The sequence below is a fragment of the Chelonia mydas genome, chromosome 5 (assembly GCF_015237465.2).
Source record: "Chelonia mydas isolate rCheMyd1 chromosome 5, rCheMyd1.pri.v2, whole genome shotgun sequence".
Classification (NCBI taxonomy): Eukaryota; Metazoa; Chordata; order Testudines; family Cheloniidae; genus Chelonia; species Chelonia mydas.
In genome coordinates, this window is record NC_051245.2 from 69,535,618 (window position 1) to 69,555,356 (window position 19,739).

General features: G+C 40.6%; 1 protein-coding gene across 5 annotated transcripts in view; it reads right to left on the minus strand.

Moving 5' to 3' along the window:
- EPB41L4A (erythrocyte membrane protein band 4.1 like 4A) overlaps positions 1-19,739 on the minus strand; it is a 212,415-nt gene that overhangs the window by 6,735 nt on the left and 185,941 nt on the right. For all 5 annotated transcript variants that reach the window (XM_043547061.1, XM_037901537.2, XM_043547063.1 and 2 more), the window contains 5 exons: positions 16,149-16,268; positions 7,377-7,424; positions 6,506-6,574; positions 5,506-5,616; positions 2,759-2,840 (listed from right to left, as the gene is read on the minus strand). In XM_043547061.1, coding sequence (XP_043402996.1) covers positions 2,759-2,840; positions 5,506-5,616; positions 6,506-6,574; positions 7,377-7,424; positions 16,149-16,268 — 430 coding nt within the window. The remainder of the gene's footprint in view (positions 1-2,758; positions 2,841-5,505; positions 5,617-6,505; positions 6,575-7,376; positions 7,425-16,148; positions 16,269-19,739) is intronic.

Genomic DNA, 19,739 nt, shown 5'->3' on the forward strand with positions numbered 1-19,739 from the left:
TAAGAAATGGTTTGCCAGGGAAGCAAAAGGTTTAGTAATCCACTAAATAATCAAGCCGACTACACCTGCATGAGTGCACCCCATTTTCCAAAATATGCTATCAGAGTAGCAAATCTTTTCCTTGGTTCCTAGAAATCCTGTAGCATTGCTGAAAAAAACTCCCAACAAACTGATGTTGGTACAGACAGTGACTGTTAGTGGCAATCACAGAGGAAGTGGCTCCTACCTTTCTAAGGACCAGGAATGTAGGTAGAAACCACCTGATATTTTTCCCTGTCCACTTTAATTAATTATGTACTTTGATATTCCTTTAACATTAGATGTTTATAAATAAAAATCTTGATGCTTTTTTGGACATCAGCTGCCACTTCTGAAAGGAAACACTGGGATAACATGACATAAAAGAACCTTCTACTTCTTCAGCAAGATCTCAAAATGCTTTACAAAAAAAATCATGAAATAAACCTCAAAACATCCAGTAAAAAAGGTAATTAGCCCCATTTTAGATGGGGAAACTGAGGCTAAAAGTCATGCTCCATGTCACATAAGTCTTTGGCAGAGAAAAGAGACCACAACTGGTTTTACTCTGGCATTTTAACCATTAGGCCACACTTCCTCTCATAGTGATCACACTGTTCAGAGTAACACTGATACAACCAACACCATCAAAGCAAACCATACTTTGCAGTGAGACACCTAGTGAAATGACTTATAGAAGTACCAGCATTTTGAAATTGAAATCAAGAGGAAAAACAATGCTGATCTGGTAGGATAGACTGTGCCTCAGTCTCACCTGTTACAATATAAACAGTGTCATATTTGGGGTCCTGAGGGTGCCCTCATCACAGAACTGGGTTGGGGCACATTGGCAGGGAAGCTTTAGTACTTTTGCGTGCAGCTTAGGAGAGAACCACAATCATCACTGCCCCGAGTCTGCCAATTCACTTTCACATGAGGGAAAACAGAAAGAAAGAAAAGCCCACAAGTTCTTCCTGTGGTAAGAGTTTGTTCTGGACATTCAGGAACTTAAAATGATTTTAACCTTTTAGAGTGTATTTTAGATGTTTACATCACAACCACCACACATAGACCTTCCTCTGCAAGCAACTCCTGTCTCCATATGGAGAGTTTTGGCTCACAGAAGAGCTGATTGGCAAATAAAAGGTGCTGCGATTCTTCATTCTGGAAAGAGGGCAACTAGTGAGGTGAGGATGTGCCACCTTCTCAGGTATAAGAGAGAGGGAAAACAATAGGAGCTAAGACTACTTACTGGCTAGAAGGGAGAGAGGTGTAGCAGAGTCAAAATGGCCAACATAAGACTGCAACTGTTAATCTCTGCCAGATTTAAAGGGCTAGCTATCAGAAAGAGTGTGCTGGGAAAGGTTCCTTTTGAGCTATGATTTCCCATGTAAAATCCTCATGGAGAGAAGGCACTGTAGTTTTTACCTCGCTGTAGCTTAGCTAGTCAAGGTCAACCTCAGATGGGTGGAATATAGGGTTGACCTTGACTAGCTACAGAGAGGTAAGAACTACAGTGTCTTCTCTCCATGAGGATTTTACATTGAGTTACCTACCTCAATGTAAGAAACACACCATCTTTTGTAGCCTACAAAGGTGAACCCATACTCGTGAGTTCAGTGGAAATCACAGGGGAAGAAGTTCCAACTTTCTAAGGACTAGCAATCTAGATAGAATCCCGTGTGATATTTTCCCTTGTGTGCTTGAATTAAATATGACCTTTGGTTTTCTTTTAGCCTTATGTTTTTACAATAAAATTCTAGACTTTTTTAGGACATCACCTGCTTCTTGTGCCTAAAGTTTACTGCCACTGTATCACAGCTGATATCTGTGCAGTCTCATTTTATGACAACCTGTCTTTTTAACTACTACCATGTAGGCTTTTCCCTTCTGAGTCCACCAGACCTCTCAAATGCCTATCAGCTGAAAGAGGATAACTCTCCTCTCAGTGGTTAGAAAATCAGAGTTACAAACCTTGGACAGTAGCAAGGCACTGTGGAGTGGAGAGAAAATGTTAGTTCAAAAGTTGATTATCTCAGTGGGTGCCTGGGCACATTTGCTTATTTATAGGAATTGCCCTAGTTGAGCCACCTTGTATTGAGGGAGCAACAGGCTCCAAAAAGAGGAAATGTCTTCCAAATAACAGAAAGCAGGTAACTGCAGTATGGTACATTATGAAATTCAATGTATCTACTTTATAAAAATGAAGTTTATCTTTAAGCAGTTACTTCTACATAATGTAAAGCTTCCTGCCAAGTCTGTTTGCTCTACTACAAATTGAATGCAAAAGATCAAATGTTAGATGTATTTTCCCCATTAAATATTACTCATAGATAATTCCACCAGGAGAACACTCTAAGCTTGTAGACTTTAAGATCAAAAGGGACCATCATGATCATCTAGTCTGACCTCCTACATCTTGCAGGTCACAGACCCTAACCCACCCACTCCTGTAATAGACCCATAACCTCTGGCTGTGTTACTGAAGTTCTCAAATCATGGTTTAAATACTTCAAGTTACAGAGAATTCACCATTTGCACTAGTTTAAAGCTGCAAGTGATTCATGCCCCATGCTACAGAGGAAGGCAAAAAACCCCCCCCCAAACCCAGGGTCTCTGCCAATCTGACCTGGGGGAAAATTCCTTCTCAACCCCAAATATGGCAATCAGTTAGACCCTGAGCATGTAGGCAAGACCCACTAGGCCAGACATTTGGTAAAGAAGCTGCACAATTACCAACCTGTTGTGAAGCTGGAATGCTGGGACCCTGAGCATCTGAGGAACGAGTCACAGGCAATGGAGGCACAAGGTCTGTTTTTGCACTACGAAAAAAAATTGAGATTATATTAGTTTGATGACTATTGTGAAAGAAAAAAGAATGCACTGAACAAGGCTGCAGTTTAAAAACCCACTTGCATTTTCCCCCATAGGGTAATAACAAAGCTGGTCCTTATGATAACATTTTCATATTAAGACAATAAACAATTACAGATCAAAAGAAAAAAACATGTTGCTTTTTCTCCTGTATTTTTTAAACATTAAGGGCAAATTCTGCGGTCTGCTAAAGGGCCATAGAAAGTCTCATTACCAGGGAAACTGGCATGCTGCCACACTACATGCAGGTCCTCACCAGAGAAAGGCCACACAAGCAGACTCCCTTTGCACGGTTCTGGGCTGTGCTCTGTAGTGGCTCTGCATGACTGGGAGGTGGGGGAATGTGTACAGTTAGTAGATCTGTGGCTACACAGATGTGCTTGCCAAGACCCCTGCTGAAGCAGGGGCATTACTGAGGCCTTGCACAGTGGTTAGGATTTGGCTTAGAGTGCTTTGTCTTTTTGGTGATAGCTACCCATATTAGTGCAAAATGTCACAGGAACACCAGATCTGCCAGCACCAAAAGGGTAAATATATTTTCCCATGATTTTTTCTGATTTGAGAAATTAACTCAGTTTTTCTGTGCAGGCCTATTCATTCACAGTGACATAAAGACAGAACAAAGTCCATTTAGGTGACCACAAAACTTCAGCCTGGGATTGGAGCGTGATGGAGTTTAGTTAATAAAGTCTCTACTACTATAAAATAGGTAAGAAATCTGTCTACTGAAGTAACACAAAGGAACAAGTATAACTAACCAAATTGTTGTTTGCAGTGTTGTTGATCCCACGATATGAGAGAGACCCAGGCGGGTGGGGTAATATCTTTTATTGGACCAGCTCCTGTTGGTGGAAAAAACAAGCTTTTGAGCCTCATAGAGCTGACCTGAAGAAGAGCTCTGTGTATCTCAAAAGCTTGTCTCTTCCACCAAGTTAGTCCAATAAAAGGTATTACCTCACCCAACTTGTCTAACTAGGTTGCATTTACTTGAAATGCAGTTGGGAAAATCTTGCTTTTTAAGTCTCCAAGTGTATCTTGAAAATGTTTTAGGGAGGCGGGGGGCAGGGGAAGAAGAGGGAGGGAATTGCAGAACAGCCCTCTTACAGGCAGAATCGCTCCCAGCAGGTGTGGGTGCGGGTGATCAGGGCAGCTCTGCACCACTTCTAGTATTGGCATGTGCCTATAAGGCACAATTGAGCTGCAAACTAGGAAATGGCCTTTAACACTGACCAGGTGGTCATCCTAAATTATTGTTAACCTTTCTGCTCAAAGTGCTGAGGCATTTTTCCATGCCCAACCCTCTCTTTTATTTAATTTCTAGGTTACATGTAAAACACAGTCTATTCTGGTAACCTAGCACTGAAATATGATATAGGGGCCCTTTATAGGTGATGTTTACCAGTTTCAGACTATGCTATTTTATTTCCCTGAATCTTCCTGTTCTTGAGATCCTAGCCAAGCGTGACGGGGCCCTCTGGAGTGTCCTGAGGAAGAATCTCCCAAGCTGCTTGCTACCATGCAGTAGTGCTGGGTGTCTGGCAGTTAATTTCCAGCCAGAAGAATGTGGTTTAGAAATGCAGGTGAACCACAGGTGAAAAAGTCCAAAAATGCCCCCATGTGCACTCACTGGGTGTCCCTCTTTTCAAAGGACAGCTGTGATTTAAGCCTGTTGTCCCTTGTCATCAAGAATGACAAAATCCTTTAAAAAATCCTTTATATCACGCACATTTTTGAGGGTCCAATCCAGCAAAATTAGCCTCTAAAACGGCTGGCCCATGGAATCTCTTCTCCTATAGAGACTGTTCCCCATTCAGGAAGGGAAGTGTCCCCATTCTAATGCACACAGAATGTCTAATTCGTTCTCAATGGTGGTCCCCCTCACAGGGGAGGAGTCTGCTGCTCTGCCCAGCCCAGTCAGCAATTAGCCCCTGGAGAATGACACTGGGCACCAAACATGGATGTGAGCTCTTTTCTAGACATCTAGACAGGAGTTTGAGGGTTAGAGGGTAGGAGGCAACTACTCTTCTTTGCTCACTTCTAGATACTTTGGGCTGGGAGCACGGCTGGTGTAGAGCCCTTGCACCAGCTATACACTATGCATGGGACATTCTCAGGGAGCTGTTTCTGCCTCTTTAAGGCCTTAATGCACCAAGCCCTTTATTTTGTTCTCGCTTCATAAGTGGTCTCTAGTCAATCTCTGTCAGTCTCTTTTTAGACACCCACAGATGAGCAGGTGTCTACTGGAACTCTCAAGATCTGCACTGCAGCAAATGGAGAAACTGACGCTATCAACGGTGTACTTCATTGGAAGCTAATTCACATAAACTCTCCTCTTCTCCCTCACGCATCTTCACAACCTGCTACTGAGGAGCTGGGTGTGTTCATTTTGGTTTCTGCAGCAGATTGCTCTTCCTTCTGAACAAGTCACCATTGAGCAAAGCAAGCATCCAAGGTCCAGAGGCTATAAACGTTCTGTGCTTCACTGACTCCTTAGCTCTTACCGGGTTGCCTGAGCACTAAGTCAACACAACAGTCACATATATGCTACTACTAATTTATCTCTGAGCTCAGAGGAGCATCTGTGTCATATTAAAACCATCACGTTCCACATACTTCACTTCAGACAGAACAGATCTCTCGCCATCAGAACACTGGGACCGCCGGTACTGCCGGTAGCTTCGGGGGGAATGTGAATGTCTAATACGGATTGGGTCACCTTGAGTCCTAAATGAGAAACAAAATTCATAGTAGCAAATTAATACATCTGAGACTTTGTGCCGGAAAAGGAAGTTTAACTTTGAATTGTAAAATCCTCCCTTTTCCTATTAAGAATAACAGATGGCTTCCTGTGCTTACTGAATTCAAAGGACTGGCCCTTTCGTTATGTGTTTGTACTTCAAACTTTACATTTAAAGTTGCACAGTTCATTTAAATGATACTGTCATGTGTGTATGTTGGAGAATAAAATTGTTGAATAAAAAAATGGAAACAAAAAAGAATCCATTCTGTGGAATTTTACCATCACTGTGTTTTTTGCTCAAGGGTGCAGCAGAAGCACATTGTAAAGCAAACTGGGATCCCACTCCTGTCAGAAGCAGTTGCCCACACCACTACACAGCCTCCCGAATGGCCAGTTGTCAGAGTGAAATGGATGTCTGCTCTGAAGGGACTTGCTATGCATTGGCAGTTGCCCATGATAAGCAGGGGAAGAGGGGTCACATAGGTCAAGCAGCGACTTTAAAGAATCAGAATAAAAAGGTACATTTTTTAAAAAAGGAAAGGTTTAGAAAATAAATTTTCTCAAGGCGTTTGCGAGTGTAATGTGAAGAAAAAATGCTGACAGATGGCAGAGTAGGAGAGATGGTGGTTTTGTTAGCATTTAGTTAAAGGGAAAGTACCTGGTTTAAAAATGATTCAAATGTCTTTACCTCCCTATTTGACCTACTCCATTCTGGATCAAAATTTTCCAAGGAGTTCAAAATATCAGAGATTATCAGGAGGCCATTCTAGTCTCAGACAAGCTATTCCACAGTGAGTGCTTCTGAAAAAAGGGATATTAGGCTATTAAGCATACATACAGAAAAAATCCATATTTCATAATGAATAAGCTCACTCTATTTTGGTGTATGGAATCTCTTTCAGCTGCTCCTCAGATAGGCCAGATGGATCCACAAGTTCCTTCCTGGAAAGGATTAGACAAGGAAAATGAAATTCCAAAAGCTACCAAATTCATAACAAACAATTTATTCCTTCATTTTATTAGACCACAAAGATTTTCTGGAACCAGCTGTGTTCATCATTAAAGCTATCTAGATGTCAACATAGGAAACCTATTTAGAAGTGTTCCTAAAATCTTGATCACTTCCCCTGTGTGTTGTACCTTATTGCCCCACCTTCTATCTGTTCTAGTCTTTTCAGACTCTCTGATCTGTGGGACAGGCACCGTATCTTCATACATGTCCGCAACTATTAGAAGAGGGGCCCTGATCCTAACTGGTGCTGTACTGAAAAATAAATAATAAAAATAAGAACATTTTGGAGTCTAGATAGGAACACACCTTAACCCTCAATGAAATGTACTAGACAATAGACAGACATCATAAATGGACAGAAAGAAAAAAAATTATAAAGTGTTCTAAAACGTAGTGGGCTTGATTCTTCTCTGCCCTGAGCAGAACGGATATAGCACACTACCAAATCAGAATGTTAGTATTTTACATCCACACTGCATGAAATAACTGACCAAACAAGGTGCAGAACAGCAGTGACTCTGGCCCAATGGTTGTCCTTCCTAAATAGAGGCACCGTATACTGTACCTCCAAGTGTCACTAGTTCCAGCCATGTCCATGTCTTATTACCGTGTATTACATCCAAATGCTGAACATTCCTAAAGGCTAATTTCATTCTAGCAAAATGTTTTACCCACATGTTCGTTTTATAATTTATATAAAGGAACTAAAAGTTGCAAAATAACAATACTTACTGAATATGTTTCCATAACTCTTCCTTTGCTTGTACATCTGGGCTTCTCCTATAAACACCAACATTCACACAAAAGAGAGTCAGATATATAAAAATGTCAGATTACCTGATGTGTTGCAGCACAATGATGACCTTTAATGGCACACATCAAGGAAAGAAATCATGCCAAGTGTAATCTGACACTGACTTGAATGTTAAAGTTTGTTATCGAGGGGAAAGAATTAAACTTCACAGAAACTGAAAACTCATTTCTTGAATGAAAGGCTCTGAGTTGAATCACAATTTCTTTTCCTCTTGCCTTCAGCAAAAGTATAAAACATTCCAAACAAAGGAGTTCTTTATTACAAGCTGAAGCAAGCTAGAGCCACCTCTGCCTCACCCTATCCCACATGAACTTGGCACAGCTGAGGACTGAGGCCTCTCAGGGTATGTCTACACGGCAGCTGGGAACAAGCCTCCCAGTCCTAGTAGACAGACTAGTGCTAGTGAGGCTCACACTAGCGCTCTACGCCGTAAAGGGTTGTCTATAAATGACACAATGCATTAGGTAGTGGGTGGGTTCTTAATTCTGCATGTTTGATTCCGTGTAACAGAGTGTTACAATGCAGGAGGTGGGTCTTGAAAAATCACCAAAAAATGCATTACATAGATTATGGACAGCCCCTATGGATGTTGCGCCGGCAGCGGCAAGCCACTTGGACTGAAGGGGCAGGGCTGGGCTGGCGCTTGAGTGGCTAGCCTGAGCCTCCACCAGTGCCACAATGTCCACACAGTTATTTTTAGACCGTCAGCATGAGCCCCACGAGCATGAGTCTGTCTGCTTGGGCTGGAAGACTTGCTGCCAGATGCAGTGTAGACATACCCTGTATTTGGAGTTAAATTCACCCACTTGGAAAGGGTCTACACAAGCCCTCTTGCCACTTAAGGTCAGTGTAGAGGCAGGAAGGAGAAGATAGCGAGATCAGGAAGGGGGATATAATATATCCAGTCCTAGTAGTTTATGTGGATCCAATGATGAGACCCCTTTTGCAGTTTTGGTCACTATTCCACTCTATAAACTGGAACAAACGGCCAGGGAGGAAATGTACTGGAGCCCTAGGGCCTCTCTGCAGTTTGGGAGCAGAATTACTACTGAGTTCACTGCACAAAGACTGTTTCCTCTGGCTTTGTGTGGTGAGCGGTAAATTTCACCCAGTGTGATTTTGTACATAATTAATCACTAATGCCACATACAATGAAAAGGTTTTAGTCAGTGCACTGCTCATGGTGAAATATATAGCCAAAAGGTAGGGAAATTTCCTCTACTTTTCAATTGAAGTGAAGCACCTAGGTGCATCTGACATCTTTTTGTGAATTACGGAAAACACTGTATGGTTACTCTGTAGCCCTGGCATTATATTTTTCTTATTTTTTTCTTTATAATGTCCAGTAAGTTTGTATTTCATTCAAGGGATAGTAGGGATGCACTCTTGTAGCTAATGTAACATTTGAAAATTCCCATTCATAGTCACCAAAGGTGATGCAGCCTAGTGGATAAAACATGTGCTTTACACAGCAGAGGGAGTGGATGAAGGTTGTAGTTTTAGTATCATTTCACAGAACTCTTTTCATTGTGATTGTAGCTAACAACACTGATAAGAATTAAAGCTTTAAATTCTATGCCTCTTTGAGTTCAGCCATAGAAAGATGTGATAATATAAATATAACATTGAAAAAGCCATGTTGGCAAAGGATCATCTATTTAAATGGTCAAGTTAAGCAAGAAGGACCTGGGACACAGAATAGCTCAAGAGACTTGGTAAATGAGATACAAAGCATTTTTACTATGATGTTGGTTCAAATCCAAAGGACCAAAATGTGCTCAGCCCTGCAAGGATGCACAATGGAGAAGAGGGCCTGTCACAATTGTTGATTTTGCTCTCCCTGAGCAAAAAGATTGCACAGGGCTAGTGTGCATGGTGGTACTAGCCTCTCCAAACAGCAAGAGGCTGTGACCTGGACCCACACCCCTGCACTGGCCAATCATATATTGCATCCTCTAAAAGGGTATTACAGTTCCTACATTCAGCACAGCTCTGGAAGGTACAATGTCTCTTGGAGCACCATGTGGGGAGGAACTCCTACATGGGGCAGTGCCTTCAATGTAGAAGTGAACAATGACCTTTATTAAAATGAATTGGTAGTTTCAATCTAATAACTAGCAAACAATAAACCACCATCACAACTGGCACTCTTATAGACAATCTCAGATCGACAGATGACTTCAGTGGGAGCCGGAGCAGGTTCTAAGTGAGGAGCCTAGGACTGAATGGGCATTGAGAATGAACCTCTTGGGGTGTACCCTCTCCACGTCAGGGACCAGGCATCCTGACAGGTTAGCGTGCAGGAGCTTCCATTACTCCTCCTTGTGTTGTACCTGCTCTATAGACAGAAGACTTCAGTCTCTGTGGCTGACATTCTGGCACCATTCATTCTTTGTCAACCTCCTACTGGCACTGGCCAAAATGGCCATCCATCAGTCCAGGAGGAGGAAGCTGAACCAGGGAGTGACCAGCAATTGTGAAGCCTACTTCCATTTCCTGATTGTCTCACGCAGCTGGGTAAAGTTCTTGTGTGCGGCATCCACCAACTCGCTGGACTCCTTTGCGGAGTGGTGAGTGCTGTCCAGGGCTCTCTGCTCAGCATCGTAATCCAGTTCCTTTGTTTTAAACTTTTGATCCTCACCCATGTTCCTGGTTTTTTCATTTTTTGTCCCATGCATTTACTTGGCTTCTGGGCTCTCTGGCCCTACCCTCATTTGAAGACCAAGTCTTTAGTTCATACTAGGCTTTAGTCTATCTCATCCCGCAACTGACATAGGTTGCCACCTTTCATAAACTCTAACCTCATTAGAGGAAAAAAGAACAATGAGGATGAAAGTGAATCCCACTTTTGGGTGATGTTTAATCAGGAAGGAAGAGCCAGCATTAACTCCAGTTGTACTCTGTTTAGCTTGACCATTTAACTGGTTATGCCTTTTCTAATGTTTATAATAGTAAATAAATAAGTAATAACTATTACTCTAGTTGAACCACAAGTTATAGGCTGGATGCTGGAACTACTGAGTGAACTGACATGGCCTGCATTATCCAGGGGGGGTCTCTTTTGGCCTTAAATCTCTCTGAATAATAGTAAGAATAATTAATTATGTTACATTTACATAGTGCTTTTCTTTTCCAAAGGTCCCATTTTTATACAACTAACGTGTTTTCTCACATTTCTAGACATCAACAGCTCAATTTTTAAAAGCACTCAGCCCTGAACTCTGCTCCCTCTGAAATCATTGGGCTTCATTGACTTCAACAGGAGCATAGTTAGATTTTTTTGAAACTCTCTCACTGTAAACGAGAGGATGGCCAGAAATGCTCTGAAATGAAAGGGTACAGAAATCTGAAAGAAGAGTGGGGAGAGGTGGATATGGGAGAATTTTGCATTTGTGTTAAATGTAAAGAAGCCTCTGCTGAATTGGTATTAGACGCCTTAGTGGCAGAGCCTAATCAAGATAGTTTAAAGCTCCCCTGCACTGCAGATTGCCTTTTCTTTCATGGAAAAATTAAAGATGTTTTTGTTTCACCTTTCACATCTTTGAGTTATTTCTAGATCTCAGGCTAGGGGAATAATATTTAGTAACATTTGTTTTGACTTAATATTAAATGTTTTATAGATGATCTAGAGGTAAGAACTGTTAACTTTTGAGATTCTACAGGTGTTCAAGTGTTGAAAGATACAATAGTGACTGGCATGACATAAATACCAGAGAGATCAGAAACGTGGAAATTACCCTTTGCATTTATGGTTCTCTAATGGCATTCAAAGTAAATCTTTTTACAATATTTTTAGGTTTTCTCATGAAATCTGATGGTGGTTTTTTTATGTATGTCAATGTATTTCTTCTTCTCTACCCTCCCACTTCTCCTCCTCTCTCTCTTCTGCCTGCAACTCTTTTTCCTCCTCTTCCTCCTTTCATGCCATGATGCTTTCACCTCCCTGAGGTAGCAGCTAGGTATAGGAGTGGGGATTTTAATGGCATATTTCACCCCTTAATTCTGAACGGATTTTCTCCTTCCATTCAATCCCAGACTCACAAAGCAGCAGCTGTGAACTCTGCACTCACCCTGGGGCTCTTCTGAGTCTGAATAATCAGCCACTAGGGAATGTGAAAGCTCAATGCAAGATGCACCCCAGCTCCTCAACGGAGGCTACTGTATTGCTTTTATAATGCTCATAAATCCTAGCTAGCCTGAGGTAGGAGAGCACCCAGATCACTCCTGAACCCAGTGCTCTCACAAGACAATGTATTGTGCAATCCACCAAACCACTGAATTAGACCACATTTTTATTTTTTTATGCAAATAAAACTATTCACTACTTGGCCCTGGATGTCCTAGTATCACTCATCATTGCCAGAAACCTGATTTGCATTGAGAAATCCTGATTTCTGGTGTAAAGTCTTAAGACCAGGCAAGATAAGAAGCTACTTTGACTTTTCATCATTCTCTAAAAGGCACACATCCTGAACCTGTAAACAATTCCACTGCGTATTTCTGAGCTTTCATCCTTAATGTGTATCATCACTCAACATCAAGGGACAAGGGGCTTTCCCATTAAATCAAAGACATCCTTGATCATTAATACCAAACAACCGTCTCTCTCTCTCCCATCCTTCCACCCCACCCCCCACACTCCTCATTTTATAATCCACAGTTCAGAGAAGAGTTCAGCTACTGTGTTATGAATAATGTATATTCAGACTGTCCTGTTATAAATCTGAACTGAGTTCTGAACAGACAGTACCTTCTGGACCATTCCTAAGATAATCAGATTCTCTAATGCTCAAGGAATCTAATGGAAATTTCCATTAAATGCTGTCTCCAAGTTTTTTTTTTTAATTTTATTTAAATTTTATTTTTTGTTATTTTTACAAGCTCGAACAGCCCTAGATGCTAATAAGGTCTACATTAATTTATGCTTGCATCTGTACTCTTATTCACAATTCCTTTTGAATTCATGATTTGCAAATAAGCAGCATTTAGTGGATTTAAATAGCCATGGAATTTAAATGGCCATTCTTCTCAATTAAAAAACCCCTTTGGCTACACAGATGTTTTTACCTGAACTCTTGAAAATAAGCCTGGCAGAACTAGAATTTGGATCTTTTTACATTTGCTGTTGCCATAAAAAGAAACAAGGGCCAAATATTTGTCAAATATTTTTCCAAGAAAAAAATGTAGCAAAAAACTAACATCGAATGTTATTCATTATCAAAGAAATTAAGGGGATGAGCCCAACTAAAGCTGATTTGTCCCTCTACCTCAAGCTCCTAAAGTGAATCCAATTTGTAGTTAAATTGAATGCATGGCAGATAGTAGTTAACACAAAGGCCATGTCTATACTATTAAAATAACAGAGTTCAAAGTATTGTTAAATGTGTGAACTGGAATGAATCATGTTATGACTAGACTAAAACAAACAAACAAAAAACAAACCCACACCCTGCACTAGGGACCTGATTTTTCTCTGTCTTACATAGGTCAAGCCATGTTATCACACAGCTGAGCCACAACCAAGTTTAATAAATGTTGTTACACCCTACCGTAGCTTGAGTCTATCTGTCTTGTTTAATTTTGTATGTAGTGTAGATGTAGGTGTGTTGGTTCCGGGATATTAAAGAGACAAGGTGGGTGAGGTAATATCTTTTACCGTACCAACTTCTGTTGGTGAGAGAGACAAGCTGTGTCTCTCACCAACAGAAGTTGGTCCGGTAAAAGATATTATCTCACCCACCTTGTCTCTCTTGTTTAATTTTGCCATGTAAATGGTTAAAAAGCTTTTGTTTGATCATTTTTGTAAGAAACATCTTTAAAGAGCTAATGTTTTCTTTTCCCAGGCTGTTTTTGTCCATGTCAAATGTTTTTATTGTCAATTTGTTTTGTTCTGTTTTGCTTAGAAAGATAAACAAATGATGCATATATATATATATATATATATATATATATATGAAGAGAAAAAAACATAATATCCCAAGATTTGTCTCCTCACCATCTAGGATCTTGTCTTGTTCTGTAAAGCACTGTGTACATTTTATTGCAATATCAATAATATTTAATGAAAATATAACCTATCAAAGCCTTTTACATCACTGATCTAATTCAGTGTTTCATTATTGCATGAGTTAAACTAGCCACGAGAGGGAGCCTCTGGTGTCTCATTAATGTAATAGAAACTTATTTGGCAAAGAAAAAGTTAGTTACAAATTTTATGTAAGGGCTAGAAATTCAGAGTGCACTTCCTGGTTTAAAACATGCTCTCTATATAGGAGGTAACAAAAAGTAACGGAAATCACACTTACTCTATGTTTTACAGCTTCAACTCAAATGAGTTATTATATTGACACTTTTTAGCTATGTATTTTCCTATAATAAGTCTACCTATTAACATTTGATTTGTAAGTGATGGCAAAAGAAAACAGATCTGTACAGAGCCTGTAAAACTCTTAACATTTGGAATTTTAATGGCACTACCCATTTCTCATAAAGGAAGAAAAATGGTGACATATGGAGTTAGAGATAAAAATGGGTTCTGACGACGTTGGTAACCATGAGAACCGAACTCAGATGGACTGTAATATCACAACTGTGAAATGTCAACACAGATATACAGCTTTATATCGTAGTTTGGTTTTGTTCCTTATTTTCAATAGATTAGAGTAAAATAGTTGCACATTTGTATGTATTCATCAAATTTCATTTTATTTCCTCTGCACCCCGATGAATAAATCCTTCCAGTCACAAGTTATTAAAGTAATTTTGCAGATTTAAAAAAAATCTTTTAAAGTGTGATACAACCCTCCTAAAGGAAAGTCTTTTTTTCTCCATGGAGCTTCACTTTAAGGGGAAGCTCTCTAGAAGTAGAACTGCACGCTACACAGGCGATGCATTGAAACAATTCAGGATTTACCCTCAACTTACCTATAAGCAAAGTTTCATTATATCTTTTCACTGGGGGGTCAAGATCACCCCTCCTTACACAATGCGTAAATAACACTCTTTGTGTGGGGAGCTAAACAGAGACAAAAAGCAGCTGTTCCATTCTGTGGGCAAAGTAGATGTCACTGCCCCTTTGCAGTCCATGCCCAGGGGTCTGGTACCACTGGATGTGGGTAAGTATTATTTCTTGGTCCTGCTGTACCAGCATATTTTAAACCAACCTAAAACCTCACTGGTATACAAGAATGCAGAGACTCCCTACATAACCCCACTACCAGGCATAAGCATGCAAAGGATCCTCAACATCTGGATTTGTTGCATGCTATATGTGGGTTCAACTGTATTTATTCTCCCCACCCAACCAAGTTTTTAAAGTATTGGAACTCTTGATAGAAAAGTCTGACTCCGCCATTTTTATTAGCTTACATTTTGAAATCAATAGTTAATTTTGTGTTAACTTAGTAAACACACTATGTTTACTATTTCCCAGCCTCTTGGGTGCCAGAGTTTGAACTGTGTCTGCTGGTGACATGGAGGTGCAATGTCCCAGCAAAGGCCTGGATCTGTACCCCAATTCTGTATTAGAAACATTTTGTTATTTTTATGGCATAAATCTGTAAATTGTTATGAGGGGAAATAAATTCAGCAATTTGATGTTTCACACAGTTCCAATAGTTCTGGCTTAATATGGAAGGTAACTTATACTTGTATTATCAGACTGTAGCTGGGTAAGTGTTTAGAGTGCATTACCTTGCTCCCATATTAAGCCACAGGCATCGTGGGATGGACAATTCATCCATTTTAGCCAGGCAACTAGGCTATGGTAGTAGTCAAGCTACTCTCTTGAGTACTCTCCCAGGCCTCCCAGCTGGTCTCCTGGCACTCTTCAACATGCTTTCCAACCCTTCTCCTCTGCCATGGATCCTCTGGCACTTTCCTTTAGATACCTGGGACCCCCACCCTTCCTTTGACTGTTTCTCTAGTCACAAATTATGCTGGACATTAATGCTACCAAGAATATTATTCTTGGTAATCTCTCTAAACCCTGACCATGCACAGATTAAAAAATAATCAATACAATGTTTTCATTAGTTCACAAGAAAATTAATTTTAGGAACTGGCAACTTCACTGTTCAGTGGATGGCTGAACATATGCACGGCATTGCCTAGCAACACCACTCTATCACGGAAATCTTGACAGCAGGTTGTAATAAATCCCTGACTGCTGCTTACAGATGGTAATTTGAAATGAAGCTGTCAGTGGCTGGTCTAATCTGGACCAGTATTTCATAGATTTTTTTTTTTGGCTAAATTAAATTGTGTGGGAATTTCACAAAGAGCAACCCTCACATACTGTAGTAAAATAAAATGTCACTTGTAGATCTTAACTTGCTGTACAAAGGTGGGGAACATTATTATGCCCATTATAGAATTAGGGCCACAAAAAAGTCTGGTGACTTGCTCAAGCTCACATATTGAGTCAGTGGCAGAGTTTCTAATAGAACTCACATCTCCTTACTTCCAGCCTCATGCTCAAACCACTACACCACTGGAGGGGGACTACAAAGTGGACTATTCCTAGAAGTCATGCTAATTTGAGATTAAACCAAGTAAAACTTCAATAAAGTTGCCATTCTTGAACAGTCTTCAGAGAAGTAATAATAATTCGGTCAGAATTATTTGTCCTGGTGCAAAATTCATTACAGTGGTCTTTGATTTCATGTCAAAGTGTGGAAATGCTCACGTACGATCGAGATCTGTGCCTGGATCGCCTGTAGTTGGGATCAGCCTGGTTTTTCTCTTTTTGTTGCCTCAGTACTGCTTCCCATTGAGGAGCTGAATCCACCATGTCATTCTCCTGCCGTAACCTGCATAAAGAGCAACACATCTAGAGTAAACATCTGGAGAATCAATGCTTTGGCCTTGGGTGTGTTTTGCAATATTTTCTGAGGGAATTCTGGTGTTATTCAAACTGCTATCTGGGCGAGGTAAGCCAGGGCACAGGTCACCCCAATAATCAGCGGGGGCACTGAACTCCTTTGGCCCCGGGGCTGTGGTGGGGAGAGCAAGGTTCTCTGGCCCCCAGACCATGGGGGGAGAGTGAGGTTCTCTGGCCCCCGGGGCCATGGTGGAGGCACAAAATGTGCCCCTCCAAAAGCTGACAAACTTTTATTCCTGTGCACGCCCCTGCTGCTATCTTAAAAAGAGCTGATCAGCAAGCTTGGTTACAACCGCATTTACATAAGATTGATAACTTTCCTTTTACTTCACTTATTTCCTAAAACCATTAAAAAAACAATAGCTTGTATCAAAGAAAACAAAATTTATTTAGAAATTTAAAAAAAAATTCAGTTTGTACAAGAGGAAAACCAATCCAAACCAGTAAAACATGGCCTCCAACTTGAATTACACCATCTTCCTAACCTAAGCCGAAAGCACTCCATAGGGCTGTACGCTGATTTTATTTTGCTTTTCAGATCCACAGACTTTTAGTATAAGTCTGGTATTGCAGTTCATGTTTCTGCAATTGTTTCTAAATACTCTGGACCAGCTTGCTCCCGTCTGTGGCAAAACCACTAACAGGGGCCTAAGGAGTAGGAAGAGTTCGCAAGGATCTCCTTGCAGAGTACGTGCTCAAAAACAGTCTGCAGGATCAAACCGTGAAGGAAACGCCCTCAGGATCTGGGTAGATTCCAGGGAGGAGGAGGAGTCCAGGACTATCTTCACCATGAAGCTCATTACAGCTATGGCTGCAGACCTGGCAGTATGGCTCTCATGAAGCCAGGCGACCAGGGCCTCCATTGCCCACAGCTGTGTTGAGACCTCTCCAACCCACCCATTTCACCCCAAACCTGCCAAGTCCCTGCTGCAACCCCCCTGCAAGGCCCTTGGATTCACATGGGACAACATTATATGGGATCCAGAAGTGTGAGGGACACTGCCATGGATGCTGCTGAGTCTCCCTTGCATGCAGGAGGCAGATCTATGCACAGAGGGTTACCTCCATGTATGGATCCAGGGGACAAAAATGAAAAGAGAAGTCCAGTAAATGTCCTGAGGGTTTCCCTAGAGAATGACACTGTGAAGTCAAGTGCCTGTTGTTTGTAAGACCAATGCTTAAGAGGTTCAGAGTACCTAGTTACTACAGCAACTGATGCTTTAGAGATAGACGGAATGGATTGCTGTAAGTGAGGAGGTCAAAAATAGTCCAGGCACTTGGAAGTATCCAATCTAGAACATGTTCTGAGAATAGATCCTATTTGGAAATTTGAATATCTGTTGTTTAAAAGGAATAGTAATAGTTCTTTCCAAATGATTTCACTGATCTCTAATGTCTAACCCTTATTCTAATAATGCCCAAAACAGATCAGTGTAAACTGAGGTATAATCTAATGTAATAAATGAGAAATGTACCAATGAGAATGTACTTAAAGGCAGAAACCCATATACAGTGTACTAGCAAAGCTAGTGTTTATCTCTTTTGACAGGGTTTAAAAGAAAATCCCCTATAGCCTTCTATATCCCTAAAAATGTCCAAATTCTCTACGAAGAGGTTTCAGTGCCAGTTCAACCCATTTATTTTCACATGCAATTTTTTTTTTTAAAATGACAGATCCGTGAATCAGTCCATGATTCACAGCTACGGCAGATTGGAATGAATGTCAGCAATGAATTATAAGCTCTGCATCTCTAACAACAAACTGATCTTATTTCAGGGTGATGCCTCCAGCCTTAAGCTGATGCCTTAACAATCAACATGTTAAGGCAAGGTCATTCAGGCCTAGCCAAAAGTTAGCCAGTCTTGGAGGTGGAGATGTTTATTAGGGGTGACCAGATGCAAAGCTGGAACAGGCAAATAGGATATGAAACTGTTTAGCGACAGCACTGAATATAATCCTGCAGAAATTTAGAGACAGACCATGTGAAATACCACTCTGGGGGAGGAGGGTGTCTGATATGACAATAAACCAGGCATACTAAAGAAACCTGAAAATAGGACTGGGAAGGAAAACATGAGAAAAAAGATGACAGAAAGATATTTCTCTGACAGGCTGGCTGATCAAGAGGGTCAGAAAGGAGATATCACTCCCTTGGAAATACAAGCTATTTTATTCCTATTGTTGTTGCCAGTAACAACCTTTATGTAGATGAATTTTTAATTATATCAGGTTAGCGATGTTATGCAGACTGTTTCTGTTTCTTTCATCTGATTTTCTCTATATATGTTTAATGACTCTTGGGCTGGATCCTCAACTCGTGCAAATCAGCAAACCTCTGTTGCATGGCACAAAGCAGCCAGAAAACATTGGAGCATCAAGTCTTCAGCTCTAAACAAGTCACTTTAAACCTGTAATCTGCAGTAGCAAGAATTAACATAAATTTATGTATAGAAATGTAATATAGGAACTCACATATCAACAGGTAATTCATTGTGATTTTCATCGAAAATCAGTCAGTTTGTGGAAAGGGCGGCCATCATACATGGTGTAAATAGTGTCAATTGCCTTGATATAGTACAGTCGTTTAAACCTGCGCAAAATGCTACCAAATCAGAATGGCAGTATTTGACACCAGTTTTGCTCATTTGTGACTATAAATGTGCCAGGCAATGGAGAACCAGGCCCACTCTCTATTAATAGATAGCATCCAGTCTGTTGAGGAGGCATGTAACCTCTGCTGGAGGTAAGATTTCATAAATATTTAGGTTTCAGAGTAACAGCCGTGTTAGTCTGTATTCGCAAAAAGAAAAGGAGTACTTGTGGCACCTTAGAGACTAACCAATTTATTTGAGCATAAGCTTTCGTGAGCTACAGCTCACTTCATCGGATGCCACAAGTACTCCTTTTCTTTTTTCATAAATATTTAGTTGTCTAGCATAAAAAATTAAAACCCAGCTGCAATACACTACAGACTACAGCAGAGCATGAGGTATGCACCCACTGGCTACAATGCGAGTGAGATTGTACACCTTGGTGATAGTGTTTGAAATTACATTCCTGCGCTGACCATCCACTTTGTCAATAGGCTTCTGATTAATGATCTTTCATTAATGAAATAAACAAGTCCTTTCTTCTGCAGCCCACTCTACTACTGGAAATCCTTGGGGGCTAATAGGGAATGAAATAACAACTACAGCAGGAAAGTGCTTTTCTACAGCTGAAAGTCTGACAGTCCTAAAGATAAAGAATGACAAAATAAAAAAGAGAAAAGAAGATCTCGCAGACTGGGTATAGGTTGAAACCACCATTGGTTTCTGAGCTAGCAAAGATTCAAACACCACGGTTCTGTGTTATTTCAAGCTAATACTTTTTGCTTAAACAAATATAATGTGATGAACA